The sequence below is a fragment of the Antennarius striatus genome, chromosome 7, assembly GCF_040054535.1.
Source record: "Antennarius striatus isolate MH-2024 chromosome 7, ASM4005453v1, whole genome shotgun sequence".
In the NCBI taxonomy this organism is placed as follows: Eukaryota; Metazoa; Chordata; class Actinopteri; order Lophiiformes; family Antennariidae; genus Antennarius; species Antennarius striatus.
Genome location: NC_090782.1, coordinates 24,234,044 through 24,258,343, shown reverse-complemented (window position 1 = coordinate 24,258,343; position 24,300 = coordinate 24,234,044). Strand labels below are relative to the sequence as shown.

At 47.6% G+C, this 24,300-nt stretch overlaps 3 protein-coding genes and 1 long non-coding RNA gene across 9 annotated transcripts; 2 read left to right on the top strand and 2 right to left on the bottom strand.

Annotated features, from left to right (window-relative positions):
- The first annotated feature begins 158 nt into the window (after positions 1-158).
- On the top strand, positions 159-4,876 carry LOC137599311 (uncharacterized). Of its 3 annotated transcripts, XR_011036790.1 has the most exons (6): positions 159-264; positions 377-478; positions 569-743; positions 2,390-2,494; positions 2,893-3,375; positions 4,069-4,870. It is a non-coding gene; the product is annotated as an uncharacterized lncRNA (long non-coding RNA). The 3 variants fall into 3 exon arrangements; XR_011036788.1 differs by having other exon boundaries at positions 2,893-4,876; XR_011036789.1 differs by having other exon boundaries at positions 569-733; positions 2,893-4,875.
- A 451-nt stretch (positions 4,877-5,327) lies between these two features.
- cdc14ab (cell division cycle 14Ab) lies at positions 5,328-13,933 on the bottom strand. 4 transcript variants are annotated; one of them, XM_068318996.1, is made up of 16 exons: positions 13,504-13,933; positions 12,848-12,938; positions 12,449-12,524; positions 11,866-11,958; positions 11,682-11,761; positions 10,839-10,905; positions 10,477-10,539; positions 10,221-10,308; positions 9,894-10,124; positions 9,661-9,799; positions 9,332-9,494; positions 9,117-9,217; positions 8,988-9,035; positions 8,728-8,847; positions 7,800-8,157; positions 5,328-7,591 (listed from the first exon to the last, which is right to left on the bottom strand). In XM_068318996.1, the coding sequence occupies exons 1-16, from the start codon at positions 13,601-13,603 to the stop codon at positions 7,514-7,516; spliced, it is 1,896 nt and encodes a 631-aa protein (XP_068175097.1). In that variant the 5' UTR covers positions 13,604-13,933; the 3' UTR covers positions 5,328-7,513. The 4 variants fall into 4 exon arrangements, with proteins under 4 accessions (XP_068175097.1, XP_068175099.1, XP_068175098.1 ...); XM_068318998.1 differs by having other exon boundaries at positions 5,328-7,586; XM_068318997.1 differs by having other exon boundaries at positions 5,328-7,083.
- A 1,588-nt stretch (positions 13,934-15,521) lies between these two features.
- On the bottom strand, positions 15,522-19,818 carry rtca (RNA 3'-terminal phosphate cyclase). The gene is made up of 12 exons (XM_068320423.1): positions 19,805-19,818; positions 19,184-19,355; positions 18,944-19,044; positions 18,152-18,295; positions 17,625-17,748; positions 17,465-17,523; positions 17,236-17,377; positions 16,894-17,015; positions 16,746-16,804; positions 16,239-16,333; positions 15,905-16,009; positions 15,522-15,684 (listed from the first exon to the last, which is right to left on the bottom strand). The coding sequence occupies exons 1-12, from the start codon at positions 19,816-19,818 to the stop codon at positions 15,586-15,588; spliced, it is 1,236 nt and encodes a 411-aa protein (XP_068176524.1). The 3' UTR covers positions 15,522-15,585.
- Positions 19,819-20,269: 451 nt separating this feature from the next.
- Positions 20,270-23,825, top strand: dbt (dihydrolipoamide branched chain transacylase E2). Its single transcript, XM_068319000.1, has 11 exons — positions 20,270-20,335; positions 20,899-21,031; positions 21,233-21,308; positions 21,398-21,579; positions 21,653-21,780; positions 21,866-22,100; positions 22,235-22,401; positions 22,498-22,575; positions 22,849-23,040; positions 23,156-23,227; positions 23,314-23,825. Exons 1-11 carry the CDS (start codon positions 20,291-20,293, stop codon positions 23,479-23,481), a joined length of 1,476 nt encoding a protein of 491 aa, XP_068175101.1. The 5' UTR covers positions 20,270-20,290; the 3' UTR covers positions 23,482-23,825.
- The last annotated feature ends 475 nt before the right edge of the window (positions 23,826-24,300 follow it).

The following is a 24,300-nucleotide window of genomic DNA, read 5'->3' as shown; positions in this document are numbered from 1 at the left end:
TTGACATTATATTGTTTGAGTTTGGTCAAATCGTGAGACAGGATATTTCCAGATTTAAAGCGGAATGTTGTTTTCATAATAACTTCAGTTTGTGATTGGATAAACAAGAAACGCCTCCAGCGTTCAGGTATTCGTCTGTCTGTTCTCAACACCCAGACATTAAAGTACAGGAGAGGTCAAGTATCTCTATCTCCAGTAGTTTCCTCTTCATAATGGTGAAGCTGATCCTTTCTCTGGCTCTAGCCTGGACTCTCTCCGGCTCAGGTAACTGCAACTCATCTTTGAAGCCTGATTCATTCACCAGTATTGATCAGTTGATTGTCAGTTATATGTGTCCATCAGCTGATGGTCAGTCATGTTGTTCTCTTTGCTTTAGTTGGAGCTTTTCAGTGTCAAACCTGTAATAGTTCTGATTGCTCCACCACCCGACCAACAAATTGTTCTTCAGAGACGATGTGTTTAACAGCCTCTACTAAAAGTCAGTTTTTCTTCATCACAACTCCTCTGTGAATTCTGCATGTTTGTCTTCTTTCCACCAGCAGAATCTGACTCTTCTTTGGTTTTATAGTCACTGTAGGTCCGAACACAACAGTGGAAAACTTGAAGGGATGTGCACCGTCCTCCCAATGCCCTACCAATACCACTCAGATGTTTTCAATCAACCTTGGTGTCAGTATAGACACAAATCTTGAATGCTGCAACACGGATAACTGCAACTCTGGACCTTTCCCTGGTAAATATGAGTGAGTAGAAATAGTTAACCCTTATCTGTGTTTTATGTTTATCAGATAAATTAATTACATTCCGCTTCAAAGTGGTGATGTATTGTAATTGTCACTCTTCGTGCGTTCGTCTGTTCGTTCATCTGTCCATCCGTTTGTTTGTCCACCATATATCTTTGCAACCGTTGTAGATAGAAAGATGAAACAAAAAGCACATTACTCGGGCAGCAAAGGGGATGAAAATGAGATGATGATCTTGAACTTGAGAAAACTAAGACAAGGTCAAATTTTAACTTTTGTACACTCAAGAACTGGATAAGATGGAAAGATCGTGGAAAGAGCGATGGAAAGAGCGACTGGTCCTGGAGCTCATGCGTCCACAGGTGCAGGGTGCTATGGACCCTCTCCAGTTCGCCTATCAGGCCAAGGTTGGGGTTGACGACGCTGTCTTGTAACTCCTCCACCGTGTGCTCTCCTACCTACCTCTTCTTTGGCTTTTCGAACGCCTTCAACACCATCCAGCCCCGGCTCCTACAGGACAAACTGACCTCCATGGCTGTGGACCCCTACCTCGTGAGCTAGATCACGGACTACCTAACGGACAGACCCCAGTACGTCCGTATGGGGGACTGTTTTTCTTCTATGGTGACCAGCAGCACGGGGGCGTCACAGGGGACCGTTCTATCCCCCATTCTCTTCACCCTCTACACATCGGACTTCAAGCAAACTCGGATACATGCCACATACAGAAGTACTCCGATGATACTGCGATTGTGGCATGTATCCGGGAGGTTGATGAGGGGGGGTACAGGGCATTGGTGACTGACTTCGTGGAGTGGTGCCAACAGAACCAGCTCCAGCTCAACGTCTCTGAGACCAAGCAGATGGTGCTGGATTTCCGGCGGGCACCTCCCTCTCCACAGCCAGTGATCATGGAGGGCAGTGAGGTGGAGGTGGTAGAAAACTATAAGTACCTGGGACTGCAGCTAGACAGCAGACTGGACTGGTCACTCAACTCGGACTGTTTGTACAAGAAGGGGCAGAGCAGGATGTACTTCCTAAGGAGGCTGGCCTCCTTCAACATCTGTCCTAAGCTCCTTCTCATGTTCTATCAGTCCGTAGTCTCCAGTGTGCTGTCATACACCATTGTGTGTTGGGGTGGGGGGGCCAGGAAAAGAGATATGGACCGTCTTAACAGACTCAACCGCAGAGCGGACTCAGTGGTCGGGCTGAGCCTGGACTCTGTGGAGACAGTTCTGGGGAGCAGGACCATGTCTAAATTCAGGGCCATACTGTACTGTCAATGCTGCATGTGTCAGTGTAGTGTATGTCTTGTGGGATGTTCTGTTTTGTTTTTTCCTGGTGTTTGGCTGAGCAGTGGATATGTGCAATTTCCTCCGGGATTATTAAAGTATATATCTGTCTGTCTGTCTGTCTTTCTGTCCGTCCGTCCGTCTGTCTAAGATGAGGGAGAAGGCCAGTGAGAGTAAGACCATGGATCAAAGCTAGTGCTTTGATCTACCTGTGCACTAGCTTTGACTTATCCTGAAGGGTCTTGTCAAGTACTATTTTCAGGGTACCCTGACCTACCGTGGAAGTAGATCAGGATAAGTCGTGGGATGTTGCAGTCTCTGACTACCTTGGTTCTTGTTTCTGTTCTGTTTCAGTTCCTGTTAGTGAAACAACTAACAACCTGACATGTTGTCTTGAAGCTCAATGCAATCAGCGAGTCCGGTGTAGGGGAACACAGGACCGCTGTTTTCAAGGATCTGGTGAGACTTTATGAGATGAGAGGTTTTTGATGAAGACTCTCATGCTTATGATTTCCATAACCTCTGCGCCACGGGAAATAGTCCCATCTCACTTACTTAGTTTAAATAAACACCATTGTTAAGTGTCTGTGCTGTAGATTACAACATTTCGTATAAACACACTTATCATCGCTCTTGACGACAGACACAGACATTTAACAATGGCATTTTTTTTACACCAATATAGCGAGACTGGATTATTTCCCACGGCATTCCTGGTGTTCTGTCATGACACACTGATCTGTTCATTCATGTTTTGTTTTTTTTAAAATGTTTTTTGTGTTTCTGAAATTACAATTAGTAATTATTATTGCTTGAGATCACCAGTTTATCCAGTGACTTTGAGTTTTCTCTTTCAGCGGTCATACAATCAACATCCTTTCCAATCTTCGGCTGCATGTCTGCCAACCTGTGTCAGACGGATTCCAGTCAGCTTCCTCTCAATGTGACTGTGTCGTTAGGACCCAACACGACCTGTTGTAACTCCAGTCTGTGTAATACGATGCCAACCACGACAACTCCAACCACGACAACTCCAACCACGACAACTCCAACCACTACAACTCCAACCACTACAACTCCAACCACTGTTGCAACCACCAGCGGTGCTTGTTCCATCAGTCTGGGTTTGATCCCTCTGCTACTGGGACTCTTTCATCTCTTTTAGAACAAGTAGGAACCTCACCAGCAGGTCCTCATATACAGTACATCCACTATTATACTTCATTAGCATTCGATCATCACCGTGACGATGTGGCATGAATGGAATCTGATTGATGCAACATGATGAACTTTGGAAACTTATGCCAAGCTTTTTGAGTCGTGTTGATCTGCAGCAGTTTGTGAGTTAACACATAAAATATTATTTTGACCCTGACTTTTTACCCTTTGTTAATAAATGAGATCTATTTGAATGACTGACTCTGAATGATCTCAGATAGATATTGGTGGTGGTGTGATGTGTCCTCTTGTTTCTGGTGCTGGACTGAAACCTAATACAAATTAATCCTCAATTCTGTTATATTGTGATCAGCTGGAACCCGTGGAAATTCCACCATAAAACAACAATATCAGACTTGATGGTATTATAAACCAAGTGCACATGTTGGATCCTACATTGATTGTTTCTCAGTTTCTGCTTGTGGTTTCTGTGTGCACTGTCAGGACAGGTGAAGGTGAGATCAGATGGGATAAAGAACATTTACTGTAAATAACTTCATTACTATCTGGAAATGAAATGTAACCGTGGAAACAACGATTTTAAACAGGTCAGAGGAAACATGAACCCTTAGAGGGCAGTTTTTTTCCCTCTGATCAGCAGATTTCTGCCGATTTTAATTTGTTAATTCATCATCATCCTCATCATGTTGGAGCCTGTACCAGCTGGCTACGGGTAACAGACGGGGTACACTCTGGAAGAGATGCCAGCTTATCGCCAGGCCACACTTTCAGGTCATCTGACCGGTATTCTGTTCATTTCTTGTTGGGTTTCTTTTTTTTGTTTCTCTATCAACTAACATATCTTGTCATTTCAGATCCTGCCCCGCCCTGCTCGCAATCAGTTCATTCCATTCACTTGCTTTCCTCCCCCCCCCACTCACCTGCAGCCACTCTCCTAATCAGCCTCCACCCTTCATAAACCCAGCTTAGCCAGATTGTTTAGTGTTTGCTCTGACTCTCCAGCCGTTGAGTCAGTGTTGACTTCTGTACCTGAGTCTGTCTGATCTCTGGACCCTGTCTGATCTCTGGACCCTGTCTGATCCCTGGACCCTGTCTGATCCCTGGACCCTGTCTGATCTCTGGACCCTGTCTGTTTGCCTACCTCCCATCTGATGTCTGCAAATCAGACAGAATAACTTCCTCCTCTTTGCAGAGCTTTTTCAAGTTGTCAAGTTAAAAGAAGCAACCGTGAACTGTAAAAATCCATACAAGTATGAATTTAAGTATATGGATATACGTTGTCAACAATTCTTGAACTGCAGAGACGTCTTCTCAGATGCTTTCTCGTGAGCACAAATCAAGCATTGAAGGAAAACTAACAGAATATTTTCAAAATAAAAAGTTGGTATTTTCACTGTACAAAATTGTAGCCGTATCAGCCGACCTGCGGTCACATCCACGGAACCCACTGGATGAGGACAACAGATGTCTTTGTCCAATGACAGTAGTCCACTTCCTCCAGCAGTGAAAATCTCATGGGACATTTCAAGTGTTGTCTGGCGCCCCCTGGTGGCCGCAGGGCTTCTAAGAAGCAGCTGAGGTGGCTTCCAAACTGTTATTAAAAATAATTTTATCAGAATTTTTAAAAATCATTGTATATACAGGTAGTCTCAATATTGTGAGAAAAAGGTCAAACTGTGGGCTCATACCACCATCGATATCCCTGCTGTCAGCCACTGGTAACCATTTTCTGCATTAAAGAGGATATTTCCTTTCGATTTTACATCTTTATTCATGTAATATAAATGTTTTCAACTTGAAGCTACATGTTTTAATATCTTTTTTTTTTTTAATTCTTGCAAGGATTTTTTTCGATCCTTTCTAATACTTTTTATTTAAATTAATGAATTTTATAATATTCCAATGTTTTATTAAAATTTTGCTCTTAAAACATAAATATATTTTCTCAGATTTTATAAAAGCTCCTGGAACAATGATGCTAATGCTAAATTAGCTGGACTTAGGATATATTTAATATCCTCACTAAACAAGCTGGAAATAAAGAGTAAGATTTCCTCATGACTTCTGAATTATCTTGAGACACATGAATCAAATACACACAAAGGAAACTGAATGAGAAGAATAAGTTTTATTTTATTTTCTCACATAGAAACTCTGTCGTCACTTTAAAGAAAGACCTTCAAATGATTTTCTGAATAAAATACTCCCAATATAATTTTATATACAGCATCAGGACATCCAGGAGTGACATACAAGGAATATCTCATAAAAATATCTGTGTCATCGATTCTTTCAAAATAGAAGCCCTTTACCGTTTTGTTCTGAGGATAATTTTAACATGAGAAAAATTTGTTTAAAGGCACTTTTGGACGGCGTTACATCTGTTAACTTTCAGCAGCAGTAGAAAAAAACATGTTTCTCTTTAGCTAACTTTTATCTTCAACCTGTTCCGTGTTCTTTGCTAGTCCCCAAAAGCTTTTATTCTGAAATATTGTTTGACGCTTCCTGCCGTCGGATGTGGGAGATCAGTTGACCACCAGTCAAGTATTCAGCCAGCAACACATTTAAAAGACACAAACAAGAATTTAAATATTTCAAAATCAGAATGCTGCCAAAAAAAAAAAACACCATTTAAAGGAGCAGTCCAACAATTTATGTTCTGTCTTTAGTTTCAGTGAAAGAAAAAAAAAAGAGCTTCTTTAATCCTCTGAATAAATCTCTTCTCCATTCCCGCTTTAAAAAGGATTTCGATGAAACTCTCTGAAACATTATTAACGGGTTAATTAAAGGTAGGATTTCACCTTTAAATAACATCAATACTGCATGACTTCATTTTTATCTTAAAAGCCTTCATGATTCAGTTTAAGCAAAATTTACTTTTATTACAATAAATAATTAAAGTTTCATTTCAGGGGAAACTCTTAGATTCACATTCTAAATACACTCAGACGGGAAAATGTGGTCCTCATATTGTCAAGTTAAAAATCAAGATGTTAGTGGTTGAGGTGTAAAGTGGGGAGGACACTAAACTTTGCTTTTTTTAATTTCAAAACATAAATTGAACCTAATTCTAATCAGGAAATACAGGACGGTAATTATGTTATCCTGATGCATTCAAAATATCTTGGAATAAATATTCATTCTCACTTATTTTATTCACTGTAAACCTGTTTATCATGACTTTTTGACATATTTAAAACCAAAAATTGTTAACTTCACACACTGTGGGCTTTTAATGACTCTTACATAAAGCTGTGATTAGCTGAATGCTAATTAGCATTGCTTTTTAACTATTTGACTTTTTTTTTTTTTTTTACTTCCTGAAATACATTTTAATCAGCCATGAATTAGCACTGCCCCCCCCCACACACACGAACAACCCCCTCAAAAATAAGAAATCTATTCTTTAAGGCTAAGTGGGCGTCGACCTGATTAGCACCACCCCCTTCCCACAAATACACATCTGTGACCCTCCCCTGAGTTCGTCCCTTTTTCTTATTGCCGTTTATTAGTGACTCTGAGCAAAACAATTTGCAAGAAGTAAAATACTGTATCCATGACGATAACAACACTCGTCATTAGATGTTAGTTTATAAAAACTCAAAATTATCATCTTTAAAACAAAAATATAAAATCTCTCTTTGTTACCTAAATATAGACTCTGTTGTTTCAGGCAAACACACGCGTGTAGAATACATCACATTTACATACAGGACGAAGAGACAGCAGCTGCTAGCACCGGGCTGCTCAGCTTTATTAGCATTGCTAGCTTAGTTAGCATCCCTTTGAGCCTCCAACACAGGGCGGGGTCACGTTGTCCTCATGTCAGGTCTTCAGTTCTAGTACTGGACGAACTCAGACTGAAGAGACTGGAAGACAAAACAGAACCTGGGTCATGTGACGTCACCGTTAAACAACGTGGATCTGTTCTAGAGCCACCAATGGTTTAACCAGATGTGTTTAACCAGATGAGTTTAACCAGATGAGTTTAACCAGATGTGTTTAACCAGATGAGTTTAACCAGATAACTTTATACAGACACGTTTCACACGTTGAATGGACTGAAAATCACTTCGGACACACATCTTCACACACACACACAGAGGGGACCGAAGGGTTCTGTGTTGTTTCCACTGGTTATCAGCAGGGGGCGCTGGTGAGACACCACTTCCTGTCTACCAGCGCTCAGGGCGACGTCTTCCAACTCCTGGCTTGGGGACTGCGGTTCAACTGAGGACCGCCTGACGTCACGTACAACACCTTCACTTCAACAGTCTGTCCTGTCGACTCACTGCCGGCTCAGCGGCAGCTTCGTGTCAGTGTTAACTTCCCCTCCCATGATGCATTGAGAGTCATGTGACCTCTACTGCTGCTACACTTGAGAAACAGCAGAGATGGGAACAGAGTGAGGACTGAAGTCAGGAATGCACCGGCGATGATTCCGTCTTCAGAATGAGGAAAAGAAGGACATAGCCTGATGCTAAGCTAACAGCTGCTAGCTGCAGCTTCACATGTAGTACATAGAGAACCAATCAGCAGAGCAGAACGGGGATAGGGGATGAGCTGCTGCTGCCGCGGGACTTACAGGAATGGAGCGGCTCAGGTAGCGTCCTGACGGGCCCTTGGGGGCGCTGTAGGGCCCCGGACCCCTGTACTGGCTGAAATCCTGTGGCCCCGCCCTGCCGCCGTGGATGAAGTTGGAGCTTTTCCCAGCGGGGGGCGCTGCCGACGCGCCGTAGGGACCGCTGTTGTTGTTGACCTCGTGCTGCGAGTTGCGAGGGACGTTACCGTAGCGAGAAATAGAGGGCGGGGCCAGAGAGGAGGGGGAGGGGCTGAGAGATATAGAGGGGGAGGAGGAGGGAGGAAGAGGGGAGTACCCAGTGTTTTTGTTCACCTCCACGTCTGCAGTGTACAGATCACTGAGAGAGCTGGCCAACCGAGAGCTGAGGACAGATCACAGTTAAACCAGGTTTAAGCCCGACTTCAGATCAGTTCAGCGAGGTGTAAACCCGAGATCAAATCGGGTTAAATCAACCTGAAAGAAGTTTAAACCTGATTTATTGGGCTAAAACTGAGTCATTCGTTTATATCTGCCTCAGAACTGACTTCATCCTGGTTTTGATTACACAGAACAGACAGACAGGTATGTGGGCGGGGCAGACAGACATCTGGGCGGGGCAGTACCGTGTCCATTTACTGGCTTTTAAGTGACATCATTTTTGTGTGTGTGTGTGTGTTTGCACACGCTATTGGCTCATTCCTCATTGGTCGACCAATCCTATTGGGGCGGGGCGACACCTCTGGATTGTTGTGGCCCTGACTATCTGCTGAGTTGCGCTGATGTCAACTGAGGAAATGGAAGCTTGTTAGTCTGAATAGCATAAATTTAGCATCTTAGCTAATTTAAATAAAAATGGGCGTGGCCGTGAAGCTGCTCATTTCGCTGCTGTCGTACATTTGATGCTACGAACACATTCGAGGCGCCATCTTTGCTGATCTGTAGTTCCGCTCACCTCTTGAATCCAGATGCCGGACTTTTTCTGATCCGTTTGGTTGCAGCTGAAGCAGAGGATGCTGGGAACTTTGAGGACTTGAGGGGGGAGGCGGGGCCTTGTCCAAGACCCAGTGACAGTCTGGTCATCGGAACAAATCAAACCAACGCCAGTATCAATAAATCTTGTTCGATATCAAGAGACAGAATTCATTTGTAAAAACACTCTGAGCTTCGTGACATCCGGCGGCAACAGATGATGTCACTGCTGTGTTCAGGCACCTGATTGGCTGTGAGGGTGACCGGCTGTGCGGCTTCATCTCCTCCACTCTGAAAGGAAGCGCGAGTGTTGTTAAGGTCGGAGGAACGACGTTCTGCGTGTTGGCGGACATTCGGTTTCGGATCTCGTACCTGAGCGCTCCGGTGGTGGCGGGGCGGGGTGAACGCCGGCCCTTTAAGGCTCTGAGTTTGTCTCCCTGGGTCAGACTGGCCCCGCCCTCCACCGTCTCGCCCTGGAGGACAAAACAAACGCACCGTGAGGTGACTGGAAATGCACACAAACACACACCACCACATGACGTGTGTGCGTGTGTGTGTGTGTGTGTGTGTGTGTGTGCGTGCGTGACCTCGGCCGGATGGTCGCTCTTGTGGGCGGGGTTTGTCGAACTCTGGTTGGAGTTCATGTTGAGGTCGTTCATGCTGGCGATGAGGCGAGATGTCCCCTTCTCCTCCGGATTGGGCTTCTGAGTGCGCTGGCCGTTGCCTAGCAACCACATGGCTGCCTGTTTCCTGTGAACAATTTAAATGTTGAATGTTGACACAAACAGGAAACCAAACTGGGACACCAAACGCTGACGTCGAGTCGACGCCTCCGCCGTCACAGAGTGTGTGTGTGTGTGTGTGTGTGTGTGTGTGTGTGTGTGTGAGACACACAAGCTTTTCTTTGATCACTCACTCTTCCAGGAAGTTCTGCTGCGGTCCGATTACGGAGCCGGGCCTGCAGATCCGCATCCAGGCGATAGCCTCGCCCGCGGTGAAGCGGTAGTGTTTCATCAGGTAACAGCCAATCAGAGTGCCCGTCCTGCCCAGGCCAGCTGACGGACAGACAGACAGACAGACGGGTCGGCAGGAGGTTCTCGTACCAAAACGGACACACCCGGACCTGCACACACACACCCCCCCACTCACCTTTGCAGTGGACGGCCACCGCCCCCTCCGTGCTCTCGCAGACGTGCAGGAAGCGGCGCGTGATGATGTCACCGGGCGTGCTGCCGTCCAGGAAGAACAGGTCGTAATGGTCGAAGCCGGCGTCCGCGAAGCGCTTGGAGTCGTAGATCTTCTTGTTCAGACGGACGATCGTCGTCACGTTGTGTTTCCTGAAGTAGGGGAAGTACGCCTCGGGCGCGTGGAGGGGGTAACCTGCAGAGGGCGGGGCCACAAACGGTTTCAACACGTCACAAACACACGCTCGTGTTTTATTTGGGACCGGATGCCAACCGCTAACCGCTAACTGACCGTTCTCCGTCTTGGTTTTGGGATGAGGTCCGCTGAAGGCCACCAACTTCCCCGGGACAATCCAGTTCAGATCGCCGTTCTCCACCCGCTGCGAGGTCAGAGATGACATCATCATCATCATCATCATCCTCCTCCTCCTCCTCCTCTCCGGAGGGTGATTCTCTAGAACGTTCTCTCCTAAATAAAAAGCTTCAAACGGTTTTCCTTCTTCCTGCCATTAATGCGGACTCCACGGCGCCGCCGGGGGTTTCCCTACCTCGTAGTGTTCGTACTCGTCCGCGTCGAACGTCTCGAAGTCGAAGAATCCGTGCTGCAGAGCCTGGAACACAAACGCACCGCGACTCAGGACGAGGAAAAGATGAAACCCGATGAGGCGGCGAACACAAAGACGGTTTGGTCCGAGGCCAACGGCGGCGTCACATGACCCTGAACAAACATGGCTGCCGTCTGGACCCACACACACACACACACACACACACACGGTCCAACACACGTAACGCGTGGATTCCTCGATGATCGTATTGATCACCTCGCCGTCTGATTCCAGTTCAATACGAATGAATCCTCATTCTGCTGTCTGTGTGTGTGTGTGTGTGTGTGTGTGTGTGTGTGACTCACCTTCCTGATGCCCTGCAGACAGTCCAGCACCGTGAGGTTGAAGGTACAATTCCCAAAGGAAGCATCCCTGCAGAGACACAACAATCAATACACCTTCCAATCACCTTCCTTATTGATCTCAGCTGATCCATCGCGCTGCATTATTACTGATTATCGTTCTAACCGGTTAGAACTGGTTATACGTGATGAACTGACTCACATCGGAGGAAATCTAGTTATGGTTTCATCAAACATTTAAATGAGAAAAACTTCTGCTTCTATTTGTTGAAGTTGATGAAGTTTCCTTGAAACGGGAATGAGCGATGCGTTCAGGCGTAATCGGAACACAGAACGTCAGAATCAGTTTAAACTCATCCCGCGGAGAGAAAAATAACGAGACGCAAAAAAAGAAAAAGGCTAGAATCTGTCTGACGGTCAGTGAATGCATCGCTGCTGTCTGTCAGCAGGTCCAGCCTCCTGATGGTAAATCCATCAGCGGCCCGCAGAGAGCTGGGCCAATCAGAGGACAGCGTTACATAACCAGAGACACAAGCCCTTTATCCCACACACACACACACACACACACACACACACAGCTTTCCAACTTGTTTCAAACACCTGCTGCAGGTGAGTTTACGTATTGCTTTAGTAATGCTAATCTCATTAGCTTCCGCTAGCTTTGTGGAAATGTGCCACAGACACGGATCCGTCTTTAGCTCTGAGCACAAGTGAGCCTGAGGTGCTAAAGCTAACTGCGCTAACAGCGTCAGCAGGGAAAAAAAAATAAAAACCAGAGAAAGACGGAGATACAAGAGAACCAAACAGGAGAGCGTCGTTTCTCCCACAGGCAGTGAACGCACCCACCTGAAGGGCAGGTAGGAGGCGTTGGAGCCAGAGGTCAGCGCTCTGTAGGCCTCTTCTGGGGTCTTCTTCAGGTAGATCACCTGAGACAAACACACACACAGTCCTTTAGGCATCCAGTGGCGTTAAACAGGAAGTGGAATGCCGCTCCTGACCAATCAGAGCCCTGCTGACACTAACGACTCACGGCGTAGCCTCCGATCAGCACGGCGGCGTTGGACCTCTTCCTCTGGTCGAAGCTGGTGTAGTGGACGATCCTCTTCCTCGTCAGAGTGAACGACTACAGGAGAAGAAGAAGAGACGTCACGTGACCACCGGAGGAGAAGACTCCGCCCCCCTGCCCCCCACGCCCCCAAAAGATCAGCTGACGATCGCTAAACGAGGAACACATTTCACACCAACGCTTCATAAACGCCTGAAAATAACTGGCGACAACGGGCGGCGGAACATTCTGACAGTCCACCGTTAAATGTGTGTGTGTGTGTGTGTGTGTGTGTGTGTGTGTGTGTGTGTGTGTGTGTGTGTGTGTGTGTGTGTGTGTGTGTGTGTGTGTGTGTGTGTGTGACGTTTTTATTCATTCCTTTCCGGTCCGACTGTTTGACGATGAAGATGATGATGACGATGATGAAGCGGACACACCCCTGAGGTTCTCATTAGACAGCGGGTGCGACGTGAACAGCATGAGGGCGGAGCTCCAGCCCAGGATGTTTTCTGCACTGCTGCATTCTGGGCATTCCTGTGGGGGGAGAGTCGCGGCGGCGGGAACTCACCTTGAGTTTCTTGTTGAGTTTGCAGCAGTATCGGTACAGCATGGCCAGATTGAGAGGACCGAAGTCGGAGTAGAAGCTGGAGACACAGAAGATCCTCAGATTAGACTCTACCGATCAGTATTGATTCAGTATTGTTAATATTATTGATCAGTTTTATAGTTTTATACAGCTAAACTGGAGAGGAAGAAAAACACGTGGGCCCGCCGCCGCCGCCGAGAGGCCCTGCCTTCAGGAAACAGGCCACGCCCCCAATGAGACTTTTTTTAACGTTCATTCATACGAGTTTAGGTCGTGTGGCTGCTCGTCGGCGCACACACACACACACACACACACACAACACACATGCATGACCTCCCGTTTCCATGGTGATGCTGGTGGTAAACAATCATACGGGCTTACTTTTCGTAGACGAACTCGTCGTCGGTGCAGAAGTAGTGGGTGTTGGCCGTGCTTTTAGGTTTGCAGCGTAACGTGGCGAAATACAGACGCTCTGCGGGAGAGAAGAAGGTCAAAGGTCATCGTGTCATGTGACCGGTTGTCCTGATACGATCAATATAATGCAGGAAGTACGAAGGACGTGGTTTCCACACGTTAGTGATTCTAGATTTAAAAAAAACCCATAAGCATGATGTTAACGCCACGCCCACCAGTAACCATGGTAACCCTGATCAATAAACTGTAACAGGCACAGGTGGGCTCCACCTGCTCAGCTCCAGAGAACCATGAAAAATGTGAAATTGTCCTTTAATTCGTTAATTTATTTAACTACCAACTCGTATTTTATTTTTCGTACTTATAATATTCGTTTAAATTAACTTTAAACTTCAGTTTCAGTAACTGAACGTTTAATAAACTTTCAGTCCTTGGAAAAAAAAACCCCTGAAAAAACCTGAACTGAAAAAAAATTTTCAGGCATAATACTGTGTAATAACTGACATTTACGTTCGAGGATTTATTATCGATCGCTCCTTTTTATTGATTTGTAGTTTCTTTTACCAATAGTTAGTCTCGTTAACTTGAACTAAAACTAATAAAGTCTCTTTCCTTCGGTTCACCTTTAATGAACTGCGCGGCTCCCAGCAGCTCGGAGTCCTCTCCGGTCACCCCGAACAGGCTCGACAGGACCGGGCCGCTCCGGACTCCGTCCGCCGTCATCGGTCCGTCGGACTCCGGGCTCCTCGCCGCTTCCGCCCCACTTCCACAAACTTTCCGACGCGCTAACAGCTCGATGAGCCGTTAGCAGGCTAGCCGCTCAGCTAGCGAGTCCGGGCGAGCGGAGTGCGTCAACTAGTTGTAAACTTTCTCCTCAGTTTCCCATCGTCCCTTGCGTCTGCTATTCGGTCGCGAGGGGATGTTTTCGACCGCTTCCGCTGTTCGGTTTTCTGTTTGTCGCCGGTGAACGTTCCCGAGTTAGCATGTTAGCACCGCCAATGCTACACGACGCTCGCAGAGTCTGAAACTCTGATTGAGCAAATCCCTCCTTAAGACTCGTAACCATAGCAACCGCAGCCAATCAGGAAATAGAGCCGACTGTGCTGCCTTCAGGTTCCGCTGGGAAATAACAATTTGTTGTTGTTGTTGTTATTACTACTGTATTATTTTTATTATTGCCATTATTGTTACTATTATTATCACTATTATTATTGCTACTGTTATGCTATTATTACTATTACAATTATTGTTATTATCGTATAAAACTGATCAATTATTATTATTATCACTATTATTACTATAATTATTACCATTACTATTATTATTGCTATTATTTTTATTATTATTTCTACTGTATTGCTATTAATACTATTAGTATTATTATTGTTATCGCTATTGTTACTTTAATTATTGCTATTATTATTAATTATTCATAATAATAATTTAATAATATTATCATTAGTCATAACATTAATAATTAATCCTCCTGGACCCCACAGTCCAGTAGAAACATCTATAAAAATATTTTTAGAGCTACTTTTTAATTTATTATTTGTTCGCTTGTCATTACAATAATTCTGAGGACACACTGGAAATAACTGATGTTTTATAAGCTTTATTTACTATATGTATTGATTTTTACCACATTGATTCCATTTATCAGCATTAATAGCTCCAAATGACCATTAATAATTCGACATCTGCAGTAGATTTGTTTCTATTTCACTTTATGGTGTTCCTTCTGGGTCTAAATGTCATTTCAAAGTAAGAGAAATAAAAGTACTATCTGTGTATCTTGTATGTTTTGATCGCACCTATCTCATCAGATTGTAGTTTTGTAGTTCTGTTACACCTGGTTGATGTGGTTGGAACAACGTCACTAGCATGTTTCCTCCGGTTTGGAGGAGTTTTTCTTCTATTACTCTTGATCTCACACAGGTTGATTCAGCTTTTCTCTTTGCATCTGAGTCAGAATCATTACCTACAGGCTGGATATTCTTCTATTGCTATCATTTGCTGATAAAACACAGCTTCCTCTGGGCTCCCGCTTCGTGAGCCGACTTCATCAGCCTGTTGAAACCCGTCCCCGTCTCCTGACCCCGATGACGTCACAATCTCACCTGCGATCAGAGAAATCCACACCCGGTTGGGAGCTGGTCCCGGTCCAAATCCCTGTCCCTGCCCGGATCCCGGTCGGAGGACCCGGAGCCCCTCCTGGTGCGTCCTCCAGGCCCCGCCGTCCGCCATGCTGTAGGACGGCGAGCAGACTGGGAGGAAGCGGCCGGGCTGAACTGAGGGGGGTGTCGGGTGACCCGGATCGGGTTACTCCTGATTCCAGAGGGGACGCAGGTGTGACTTTCCAGCCGCCTCAGGTTTCAACACATTCAGGTCGGAGCTGCACTTCCTGCTGTACAAACTGTACATCAGTTAAAGAGGTTAGAGGGCCGCGACGTCTTGATGACATCATGGAACCAGGAGGGGGGGGGGGCACAGGAAGTCCTGATCCACCTGGGAAAGTCCAGGAGGGACACACCTGAACCCTCAGAAATGGGAGAACATTGGGGTCCTGAACTGGTGCATCATGGGAGCTGGAAGAAAGAACAGAACGACACCCACAACAACAAAAAAAACCTGTTTGATTCTTTATTGAAGAAAGAAACACCCTGAGAGACAGAAGCTGAGGGGGTGGGGGTGGGGGTGGGGGACTACAGGCTGGGGTTCGTCAGGCCTGATCCTTCACATTCGATGATGTAGGTCACGCTGCCGCTCAGCTGCTCCTCAGATTTTGTGATTGTAAACTTTGCCTGGAAAACAAATTTTTTTTAATGAAAAACAGAAAAAAAATATTTAAAAAATTAAGGTGAAATTAATTTTAAAGGTTGAATGATTATTTTGCGCTCTATAAGGTGCACCTAAAAGCCTTTCATTTTCTCAAAAACCCACAGTGCGCCTTAAAATTCAGTGCGCCTTGTCTTTTCATGGGAGAGTGTTTGTTATCACACACACACACACACACACACACACCTGAGTCAGCTGCTCTGCGATGTGAATGGCCGTCTGCGTGTGCAGCGTCACGGCGCCGGTTCGAATCCGAGACCTTCCCTTCGCCATCGCCATGAAGATGATGAGCTGAGGAGGAAGAGGAGGCAGCGCGGATCAAAAAAGAGTCAAGAGTTCAGCTGCTGTTACCATGGAAACACGGGGGTTACACCAGCCGGGAGGTTTCCATGACGGCTGCAGTTATTACTCTGTAATTAACGTGTGTTATTAAGGTAGAACGAGAACGTCCTGCTAACGTACTGTAACCATGCATCCAGAGGTCAGCGTGAGGTCAAAGGTCAGCCTCAGGTTGTCTCACCTGGTCCTGCAAGAATTCGTCCACACAGCCGTTGTGTCTGATGTTTCTGAGCAACATCTCAGCAGCTTCTATACCGATTTTATCTGCATACACACCTGAAACACAGGTGAACACACACGGGTGAACACACACAGGTGAACACACACGGGTGAACACACACAGGTGAACACACACAGGTGAACACACACGGGTGTTACAACATCACAGCGAGTCCAGTCGATAAAACGTGATGACATCTTGGTCGGGTGATCACGAGCCTCTAAAAAGGCTCCTGAATGCAGGCGTCGCCCATGAGGAACGTTTTGATTGGTTAAGTCATTACCAGGACACGCCCACACACAGCTCACCTGTCGTCAAAAGGAATCGCTTTTGAAGAGAATAAAAAACGTGCTTCGTGTTTCTTTACGAGTCACCGGAAGAGGAGGAGAGGGAGTAACAGGAAGTGAGAAACAGGAAGGGGCGGGGCAACGCATGCAGACTGACAGACAGGTGTGGGCGTGGCCTCACCTTTCTTTCCCAGAGCCGAACCTGCGAACACGCAACCCGTCGACGACTCAGCGATGATTCTGAAACACAGAGGGCGGACAGACCAATCAGAGAGCCGCACACAGACGACACGCCTCCAGCAGTGATGTCGTTGGTGGGCGGGGCTTACATGATACCGTTGCCGTTGCCGCAGGCCTTGTCCTTCTCCTGCAGTGGCTGGATGTTGATGTACAGCTCTTTGATTTCCTTCCTGATGGCTCGAACCGCAGCCGCCGACATGTCTTTAGCCAACTGACACAAAAACAACAGAAAGGATCAATAATCGATCGGATCGATACCGATCAGTCTGAGCTGAAACAAAGACTCTAACAATAAACATCCCTCCGTTTCCTGGACTGGATATTAAACATTACGGAACGCGTCACTAATTTCACCACAGCTCTGAAGACCAGAGAACGATTCTCAGCTGTGACATCACTTCCTGTCTGTATCTCTGGAGGCGGAGCTTTACTTTGAAGGGCAGGACTCCGGCGACGAACGCCCGGCCGTAGATCTTGGTGATGTTTCCTCGCTCCGTCATGACGACGGGCTGCAGCTCCTTCACCGGGTTCACCGTCACCATCACCTCCCCCCCGCCCTTAGGGTAGTAACCCCTGGCAACGACACGGGCAGGGCAACATTTTCAACAACTAACAGCCAATCAGGTAAAAGCAGACAGACATGTGACCTGGGAGACCGACCTCATTCTGATGTCACAGTCGAAATGGACCCCGAACTTTTCCACGATTGGTTTGAACACCTGAAGAAGAGACAGAACACAAAGCTCCAGACGAGCGACATCTACAGGGGCATTAGGGCATTAGGGCCCTGGGGCATCGGGGTACTTTGGGACACGCAGACCTTGACTGTGTAGTCGATCTGAGGCGCCATCTCCGCGTTGGTGCCTCCCTTCAGACACAGCTGTGAGACGCCGTCAGAGAACAGAGCGCAGGGCAGCGCTACCTGCATCAGCAGACACACACTCCTGACATACACACACACACACACACACACACACACACACACACACACACACACACACACACACACACACTTTAAATTAATAACACAGACAGGGAGGAGAAAACATGACTACAAACTGCAGAAAATGAGAACTACATTAAAAAATTTCCAGATTTAAAATAACTAAAAATCATTTTAATCCGAATGAAAGGAAACCAAAAAAGTCAGTTCGTCCACCAACGAAAACCAGATCCGATCTCACTGATGTTGTATCCAGATGTTTGCTGTGTCTTGCTTGAATGATACCTACACTGCCCCCTAGAGCTCTCCTGGGGTACTGCGACCTTTTATCACCTTTCATAGATATGAACTACTGGAATGGTGAAACGCCTGTGAAGGAGGCTCCTGGCGGCGGACGGGCTCACCCTGCTGTCTGGGTGTCGGCCGTGTGGTTCCCACCGTGGATCTTTCCTGGACTCAGACTGATGTCTGTGGAGCCGATGGTGGCTCCCTGCAGGCTGCCAGAACACAGATCTGAGACCAGCTGCAGGCCACTGAGGTGCTGCGGCCTGGAAACACACAATCACATCACCGTCAGGTGAGACTGACTCCATGTCGTCTGTTTGGGTTCAGCTGCATGACACCACTTTTATATTTTTATTATAAAGGGTCATTCAAAACTCCTTTCAGAAATGATGTAAATCTAGAATCTTTAAGAGTTTCTATTAAAGAAAAAAACAGACATTAGACAAACGTGGTGATGTTTGATTTTGAATTTGATGGATCTTACAGTAAAATCAGCACAAGTTTACTCCCAGATCTATATTTACAAACGTGATGCCAGCTGCTTGATGACTGACAGAAAAGTGTAAAACACACAGGTTCTGACTCAGATTTGTCTTGAAATTCAACAAAATGAGAAGAACAGACGTCAGATTTATATTTATGTTAAATTCTACTAATCTGACTGAAGTCTGCTCGATGTTGTCTTTTTCTCTTAGAATAAGAGACTCAAGTTTTCAGCAGCAGCACCCAAATCGACCCTGGATCGAGCTGATCTGATTTAAAATCAGAGCAATCAAAACTGCCCCCAGAATACCAGAAACACTGGGATTAAACTCACCCCCGGGGTGGAGAGGGGGGGCTTTAATGTTTGTTGTATTGTTCACTCAGTTTCAATGAATAGGCTAACATTAGCAGGCTAGCCGCTAACTCACCTGAGCCCCGGTGTGCTTCTGCCGGCTCGGATCTTGGTGATTTTTACGGGCGTCCCGGTGATGCAGCTGAGCGACGCGGAGAGTCTCAGGATCTGCCCGCCCTGCGGAGAACCGGCCCCGGTCAGCAAAACCTCCGGTCGTGTCATGTCATCACCGGCTGCTAACCGCCGTTAGCGTCCCATTAGCATGCTAGCAGCGCACAACAACAGCGCCTCGCCGTGATTAAAGTGGGATACTCACTCCCTCCATCACGCTGCCGTCCATCTCCACCGCCGCGGGATCCATCCTCACAAGGAATCTGAGACTTCTGCGTAAAATCGTTGCCGCTGAGGATGAGCTGAACCTCCGGCACTTCTCTTCTTGTGGGTGTTGAACTTCTCCGGGCGACAAGTTATGAGCGGAAACGTTCCAGCTACTTCCGTGAATTTTCAAAATAATGTTATTCCGGTGATGCTTTATTGGACGACGACAAAGCGTCTAACATCTAATCTGACTCTTACTTTTTTTTTAATCGTGGGGGAAAGAGTGTATAACACTTTGAATAAATTATAACTTAATTTAAAATCTAATATTTTTATCATACAGTACTTCTATTTTGTAAGATGGATGTCCACGTCCATTTCTGGAAAACCACATTTGAACGATAATGACTTTTACTTTGAAATCCACCTCTGATGTGATCGTGGGCTTGATTACATCCGGTATTCTAATGTTGTCGCCCCCTGCAGGTTGTGTGAAGAACAACAACACGCTGGAAAGATGCCACATGAGGATGCGGAGTCACTGTGAAGTCAGTTTCTTAAAATGGAACTATTACTGACCATATTCTAAAATTAAATAAAAACCAAAAGCTTTCTTTACCCATGACAGAGCATGACAACAGATCATTCGAAAACTAATAAAATACAAAAAGAGCAAGACAAAAAAGAGAAAATACACCTTGAAAAATAACTGATATATATACTTAACAGCTCAAATCAGGATGTGGGTCGAATAAAAAATTAATTTCCTCAGATTAAAGAATAACAAATAGTGAAGAAAATACTGTATTTTCTACTACAATTTTTCTACCTTCAATTCTTTTTGTATCTGTTGACTCTGGTGTTAATACTAGCATGTTATTATTGTGAGAGAAGTGTGTTATTATTGTATTTACATTTTATCACTGTGTTATCACTGTTGTAATTGGATAACAATTCAGTGTAATTCCTCTTTGTTCCGCTGTGTGGCAGCATCGCAACGTTCCTCCACGTAGTCTGCGGCGGACCACGAATCTCAATGCTGATTGGCTACTCAGAGAGGCGTCCAGCTGTGACGTCACCAGCAGCGGCGTCAGACAGGAAAAAAATGGCGGCAGTGACCAGAGGCTCCTTCACTGTGTTCAGACGGCTGGTGAGAAAAATAAGTTTATAATCCGTCGCAGTTTTAATTTTTTATTTTTTATTTGCAAACGTGGATGTTACGTTGAACACGTCATGCTTCCGTCGGCAGTTAGCTTAGCGTGTTAGCCGCTGTAAGTTTGATTCTAGTGCTATGCTAATGTAATGAAATGGGATCGGAGCTGCTAGCCGGCTGCTAACTTGTCAACTAGCAGGTTTAGCGCTACCCGCTGTTAAAGTAGCAGCTAAATGATGCGTTAGCATGCTTTTACGTTAGCTTCTGTTAGCTGGGTAACCGAGAGCTCAGCGCGGACTGACACGAACTCCATGACCTCGGGTTGTTTGTACGGAGAGGTTCTATACGTAACTTTCCCGACAGCCATTGCGGCAACAACATCAGGTGCTTGGAAGTGTGAGGAGCTCGACACGTGATCCACACGTCATCCGTGCTGCTCAGCGTGTGTTTTCATTCTGATTGAACACACACTCGTGCTGACCAATCAGGAGCAGGTTTCCGTCCTGCAGGTTTGACATCAGGACGTGATGACGTGTTTTGTCCTCTGCTCTTCCTGTCAGCTGACTCAGCAGTACCGCCGCCGATGCTTCCGGCTGCAGAACACGAAGCCCGAACGAATCCGGCAGCCGCTGACGTGTGGATATGTGCGGCGCCTCCAAGCGTCGGGCGTCAGGACGCTGCACACCACCGTGGGTAAGTCAGTCAGGTGTGCATCCTGGTTGGTGAGCAGTCGCCACGGCGTTCCTGGTTGGTGGAATTTGTTCTGTTGTGCAGGAAGTTTTCTAAGAATCCAGATCAACGGGTTTTTATCAGGAATGAGCGGCGGATAAAATGAGTTCGGCGTACAGGAAGTGCTCGCGGTGATGTCATCGGTGCGTTTTTTTTCTCCTGCAGGAAGTCGAGGGCCGCTCGTCCAGTTCAAACTGTCCGACATCGGCGAGGGAATCATGGAGGTGACGGTGAAGGAGTGGTACGTGGCGATGGCGTTTTCTCCAGAAAACGGGTGTCGGAGCGCACGTTCTTGATGAGTCCCACGCTTTGTTTTGTTTTGTCTGGCAGGTACGTGAAGGAGGGCGACAGGGTGTCGCAGTTCGACAGCATCTGCGAGGTTCAGAGCGACAAGGCGTCGGTCACCATCACCAGCCGCTACGACGGCGTCATCAGGAAGCTCTACTACGACGTGGACGCCACGGCGCTGGTGGGCAAGCCGCTGGTGGACATCGAGACGGAGTCCGGCTCAGGTGAGGCGGAGTCCGGCGTTTAGGCGTACCCGTTGCCGTGGGCGTGGCCTGACGTGGGATTGTGGTCCTCCAGAGGTGATCCAGGAGGAGGACGTGGTGGAGACGCCCGCCATGGCTCGAGAGGAACACACCCACCAGGAGATTAAAGGTCACAAGACGCAAGCCACGCCCGCCGTCAGACGCCTGGCCATGGAGAACAACGTAAGCCCGCCCCCCCCGGGTGTCCACGCCCCTCCCCTTACACGTCGATGTCGGCGTCATCCTGTTCCCGGTTCTCTGATCGCAGATTAAGCTCAGCGAGGTGGTGGGGAGCGGCCGGGACGGACGCATCCTGAAGGAGGACATCCTCAACTACCTGGCCAAGCAGACGGGAGCCATCCTGCCCCCGACCCCGCCTCCGGCCCCCGCAGCCGCGGCTGCCGCCCCCTGCAGCCCCGCCATCCCTCCGGCAGCCATCAAGGCCCCGCCCACAACGCCCAAACCCATCTTCACCGGGAAGGACGTCACCGAGCCTCTCAAAGGTCCGCCCCCACCACCACTTGTTTCTTCACGCACCTCCTTTTTCCACACACGGTTGAGGGCGGGGCTTTAGCGGTAGTGCGCTAGTGTCAGTCTGACGGCGTTTTGGGGCGTGTCCCGTGTCGCCCCCCTCCAGGCTTCCATAAAGCGATGGTGAAGACGATGACGGCGGCGCTGAAGATTCCACACTTCGGTTACTGCGACGACGTGGACCTGACTCGCCTGGTGGCGCTGAGGGCGGAGCTGAGGGCCGTCTCCGAGGCCCGGGGGGTCAGACTGAGCTACATGCCGTTCTTCATCAAGGTGTGAGCCGGTCGTTTCACGTCCGTCCGCCCCCCCCCCACTCCCCCCTGATGGAGTAGATGGTTTAGCGTTGACGCTGTGCTCTGATTGGTCCAGGCCGCCTCCCTCAGCCTCCTGCACTTCCCCGTCCTGAACGCCTCGGTGGACGACGGCTGCCAGAACATCACGTACAAGGTGAGAGGACGCCGGCGTGTTCCGAATCAGCAGATCCTCCCTCCACGGATCGATTTGAGGTGGATCGATCCAACGAAACAAAATCGATAGCAGAACAACATAATAATGAACGCGAATCCCAGTTTGTATAAACTTTATTAACGGCGTCCTGGTAACGTCACGCCGGCGTTAGTTTCTTGTTGGTTCTGCTAGCTTGGGGGTGTCAGTTTAGCAGTAATGTATTCTGTGTTAGGTAGTCATGTGACCGAGGCATCCCGTCTCTCCGCTCCGCAGGCGTCTCACAACGTCGGCCTGGCGATGGACACCAGTCAGGGCCTCCTGGTTCCCAACGTGAAGAACGTGCAGCTGCTCAGCGTGTTGGAGGTCGCGCGCGAGCTGAACCGCCTGCAGGCGCTCGGCGCCGCGGGGCAGCTGGGAACCGCCGACCTGACCGGAGGAACCTTCACCCTGTCCAACATCGGATCGGTGAGTCGCGCACAGCGGCGAGGCAGCTACCGAGGTTAGCTTGGGGTCACTTGGAAACTGATGTATCGCCATGGTAACACCGAACCTGTTTGGTCTGTTTGCTGTTGGTCTGCAGATCGGAGGGACGTACGCCAAGCCGGTCATTCTTCCTCCTGAAGTCGCCATCGGAGCTCTGGGAAAAATCCAGGTGGGTTTCAGACATCTCTGATTGGTCGACGACACGCGAGGTGAAAGCTGCGGTTATGAATGAAGTGGGTGTGTGTGTTCCGTCAGGTCCTCCCTCGGTTCGACGCCGCCGGTCAGGTGGTTCGCGCTCACGTCATGAACGTCAGCTGGTCGGCCGACCACCGCGTCATCGACGGCGCCACCATGTGTCGCTTCTCCAACCTGTGGAAGGAATATCTGGAGAACCCGGCCCTCATGGTGCTGGACCTCAAATAAACAGTGAGGGACAAAGATTTCCCATCAGCCTCTGGGAGGACAGGGGCGCCACGCTAACGGACGGGCGCTCCTCTCTTCCTCCTCCGCCTTCGGCTGATGCTGTTTTTTTTCTCTCCGCCTTGGAACAAGAAGACACCGATGGGAGGGGCAAGGAGTCAGCCTGTCAATCATGTTGTTTCCATGACGACCAGTAGCACACAGCGGAGGGGAGAGGGTTCAGGCTGGCCTCTGGTTTCCGTCTTTGGGTGAACTGATTTCTCTTCTAGAACGTTTCTTCTTACTGGTTGGCGCTGATCCACTCCAATAATCTAAAAGCTGATGTGTGTCTGTTGGGGGGGTACTGGGGTTGGGGGGGTCCTGGTTTGTAGTCAGAGAAGTAACTGAAATCATATTAGTGCTAAAACTAAAAGTCAAACATACCAGAGAGTTAATTATAATAATGATGATGGAGGAAACGGCGTCTCCAGAATTGAAGACGTGTTCTTGGGTTAGCGGCTAACTGATGCTAGCTGCTTTTTTTTTTTTTTTTTTAAGAAATGTGGGCAGTCAGGTGATCAGTGGGGGGGGTGTCTTCCAAGCCTTATGCTCTGAGATGTTTGAGAAGTTCAAACAGCTGTTGGACCTGATATACCTGACCCAGGTGAGAGTCTCCAACTCTGACTCCTCCCCCTTTAACTCCACCCCTGCCCCCCATGTGTCCATGTGTGGTGTGCTGGGAACATTCTGGATATATACTGTCAGGAGATGGGACAGAGGTCACGTTGTCATGGCCCCACCCCCTGGATCAGAAGGGATTCAGATCTGGATCAGGATCTTGAT

Bases quoted from the DNA above. Each gene is read 5' to 3' on its own strand.
- dbt (XM_068319000.1), top strand. From the start codon at position 20,291: ATGGCGGCAGTGACCAGAGGCTCCTTCACTGTGTTCAGACGGCTG. The intron at 21,781-21,865 runs GTAAGCCCGCCC...CTCTGATCGCAG, and splicing joins GCCTGGCCATGGAGAACAAC to ATTAAGCTCAGCGAGGTGGT. The intron at 23,041-23,155 runs GTGAGTCGCGCA...GTTGGTCTGCAG, and splicing joins CCCTGTCCAACATCGGATCG to ATCGGAGGGACGTACGCCAA.
- cdc14ab (XM_068318996.1), bottom strand. From the start codon at position 13,603: ATGACGGCGGACGGAGTCCGGAGCGGCCCGGTCCTGTCGAGCCTGTTC. The intron at 11,762-11,865 runs GTGAGTCGTTAG...TGTTTGTCTCAG, and splicing joins TGCTGATCGGAGGCTACGCC to GTGATCTACCTGAAGAAGAC. The intron at 10,906-11,681 runs GTGGGTGCGTTC...GTGTCTCTGCAG, and splicing joins GCCTCCTACCTGCCCTTCAG to GGATGCTTCCTTTGGGAATT.
- rtca (XM_068320423.1), bottom strand. The intron at 17,749-18,151 runs GTGAGCCCGTCC...TGTGTATGTCAG, and splicing joins GCCGACACCCAGACAGCAGG to GAGTGTGTGTCTGCTGATGC. The intron at 16,334-16,745 runs GTGAGGCCACGC...CCTGTGTTTCAG, and splicing joins TTCGGCTCTGGGAAAGAAAG to GTGTGTATGCAGATAAAATC.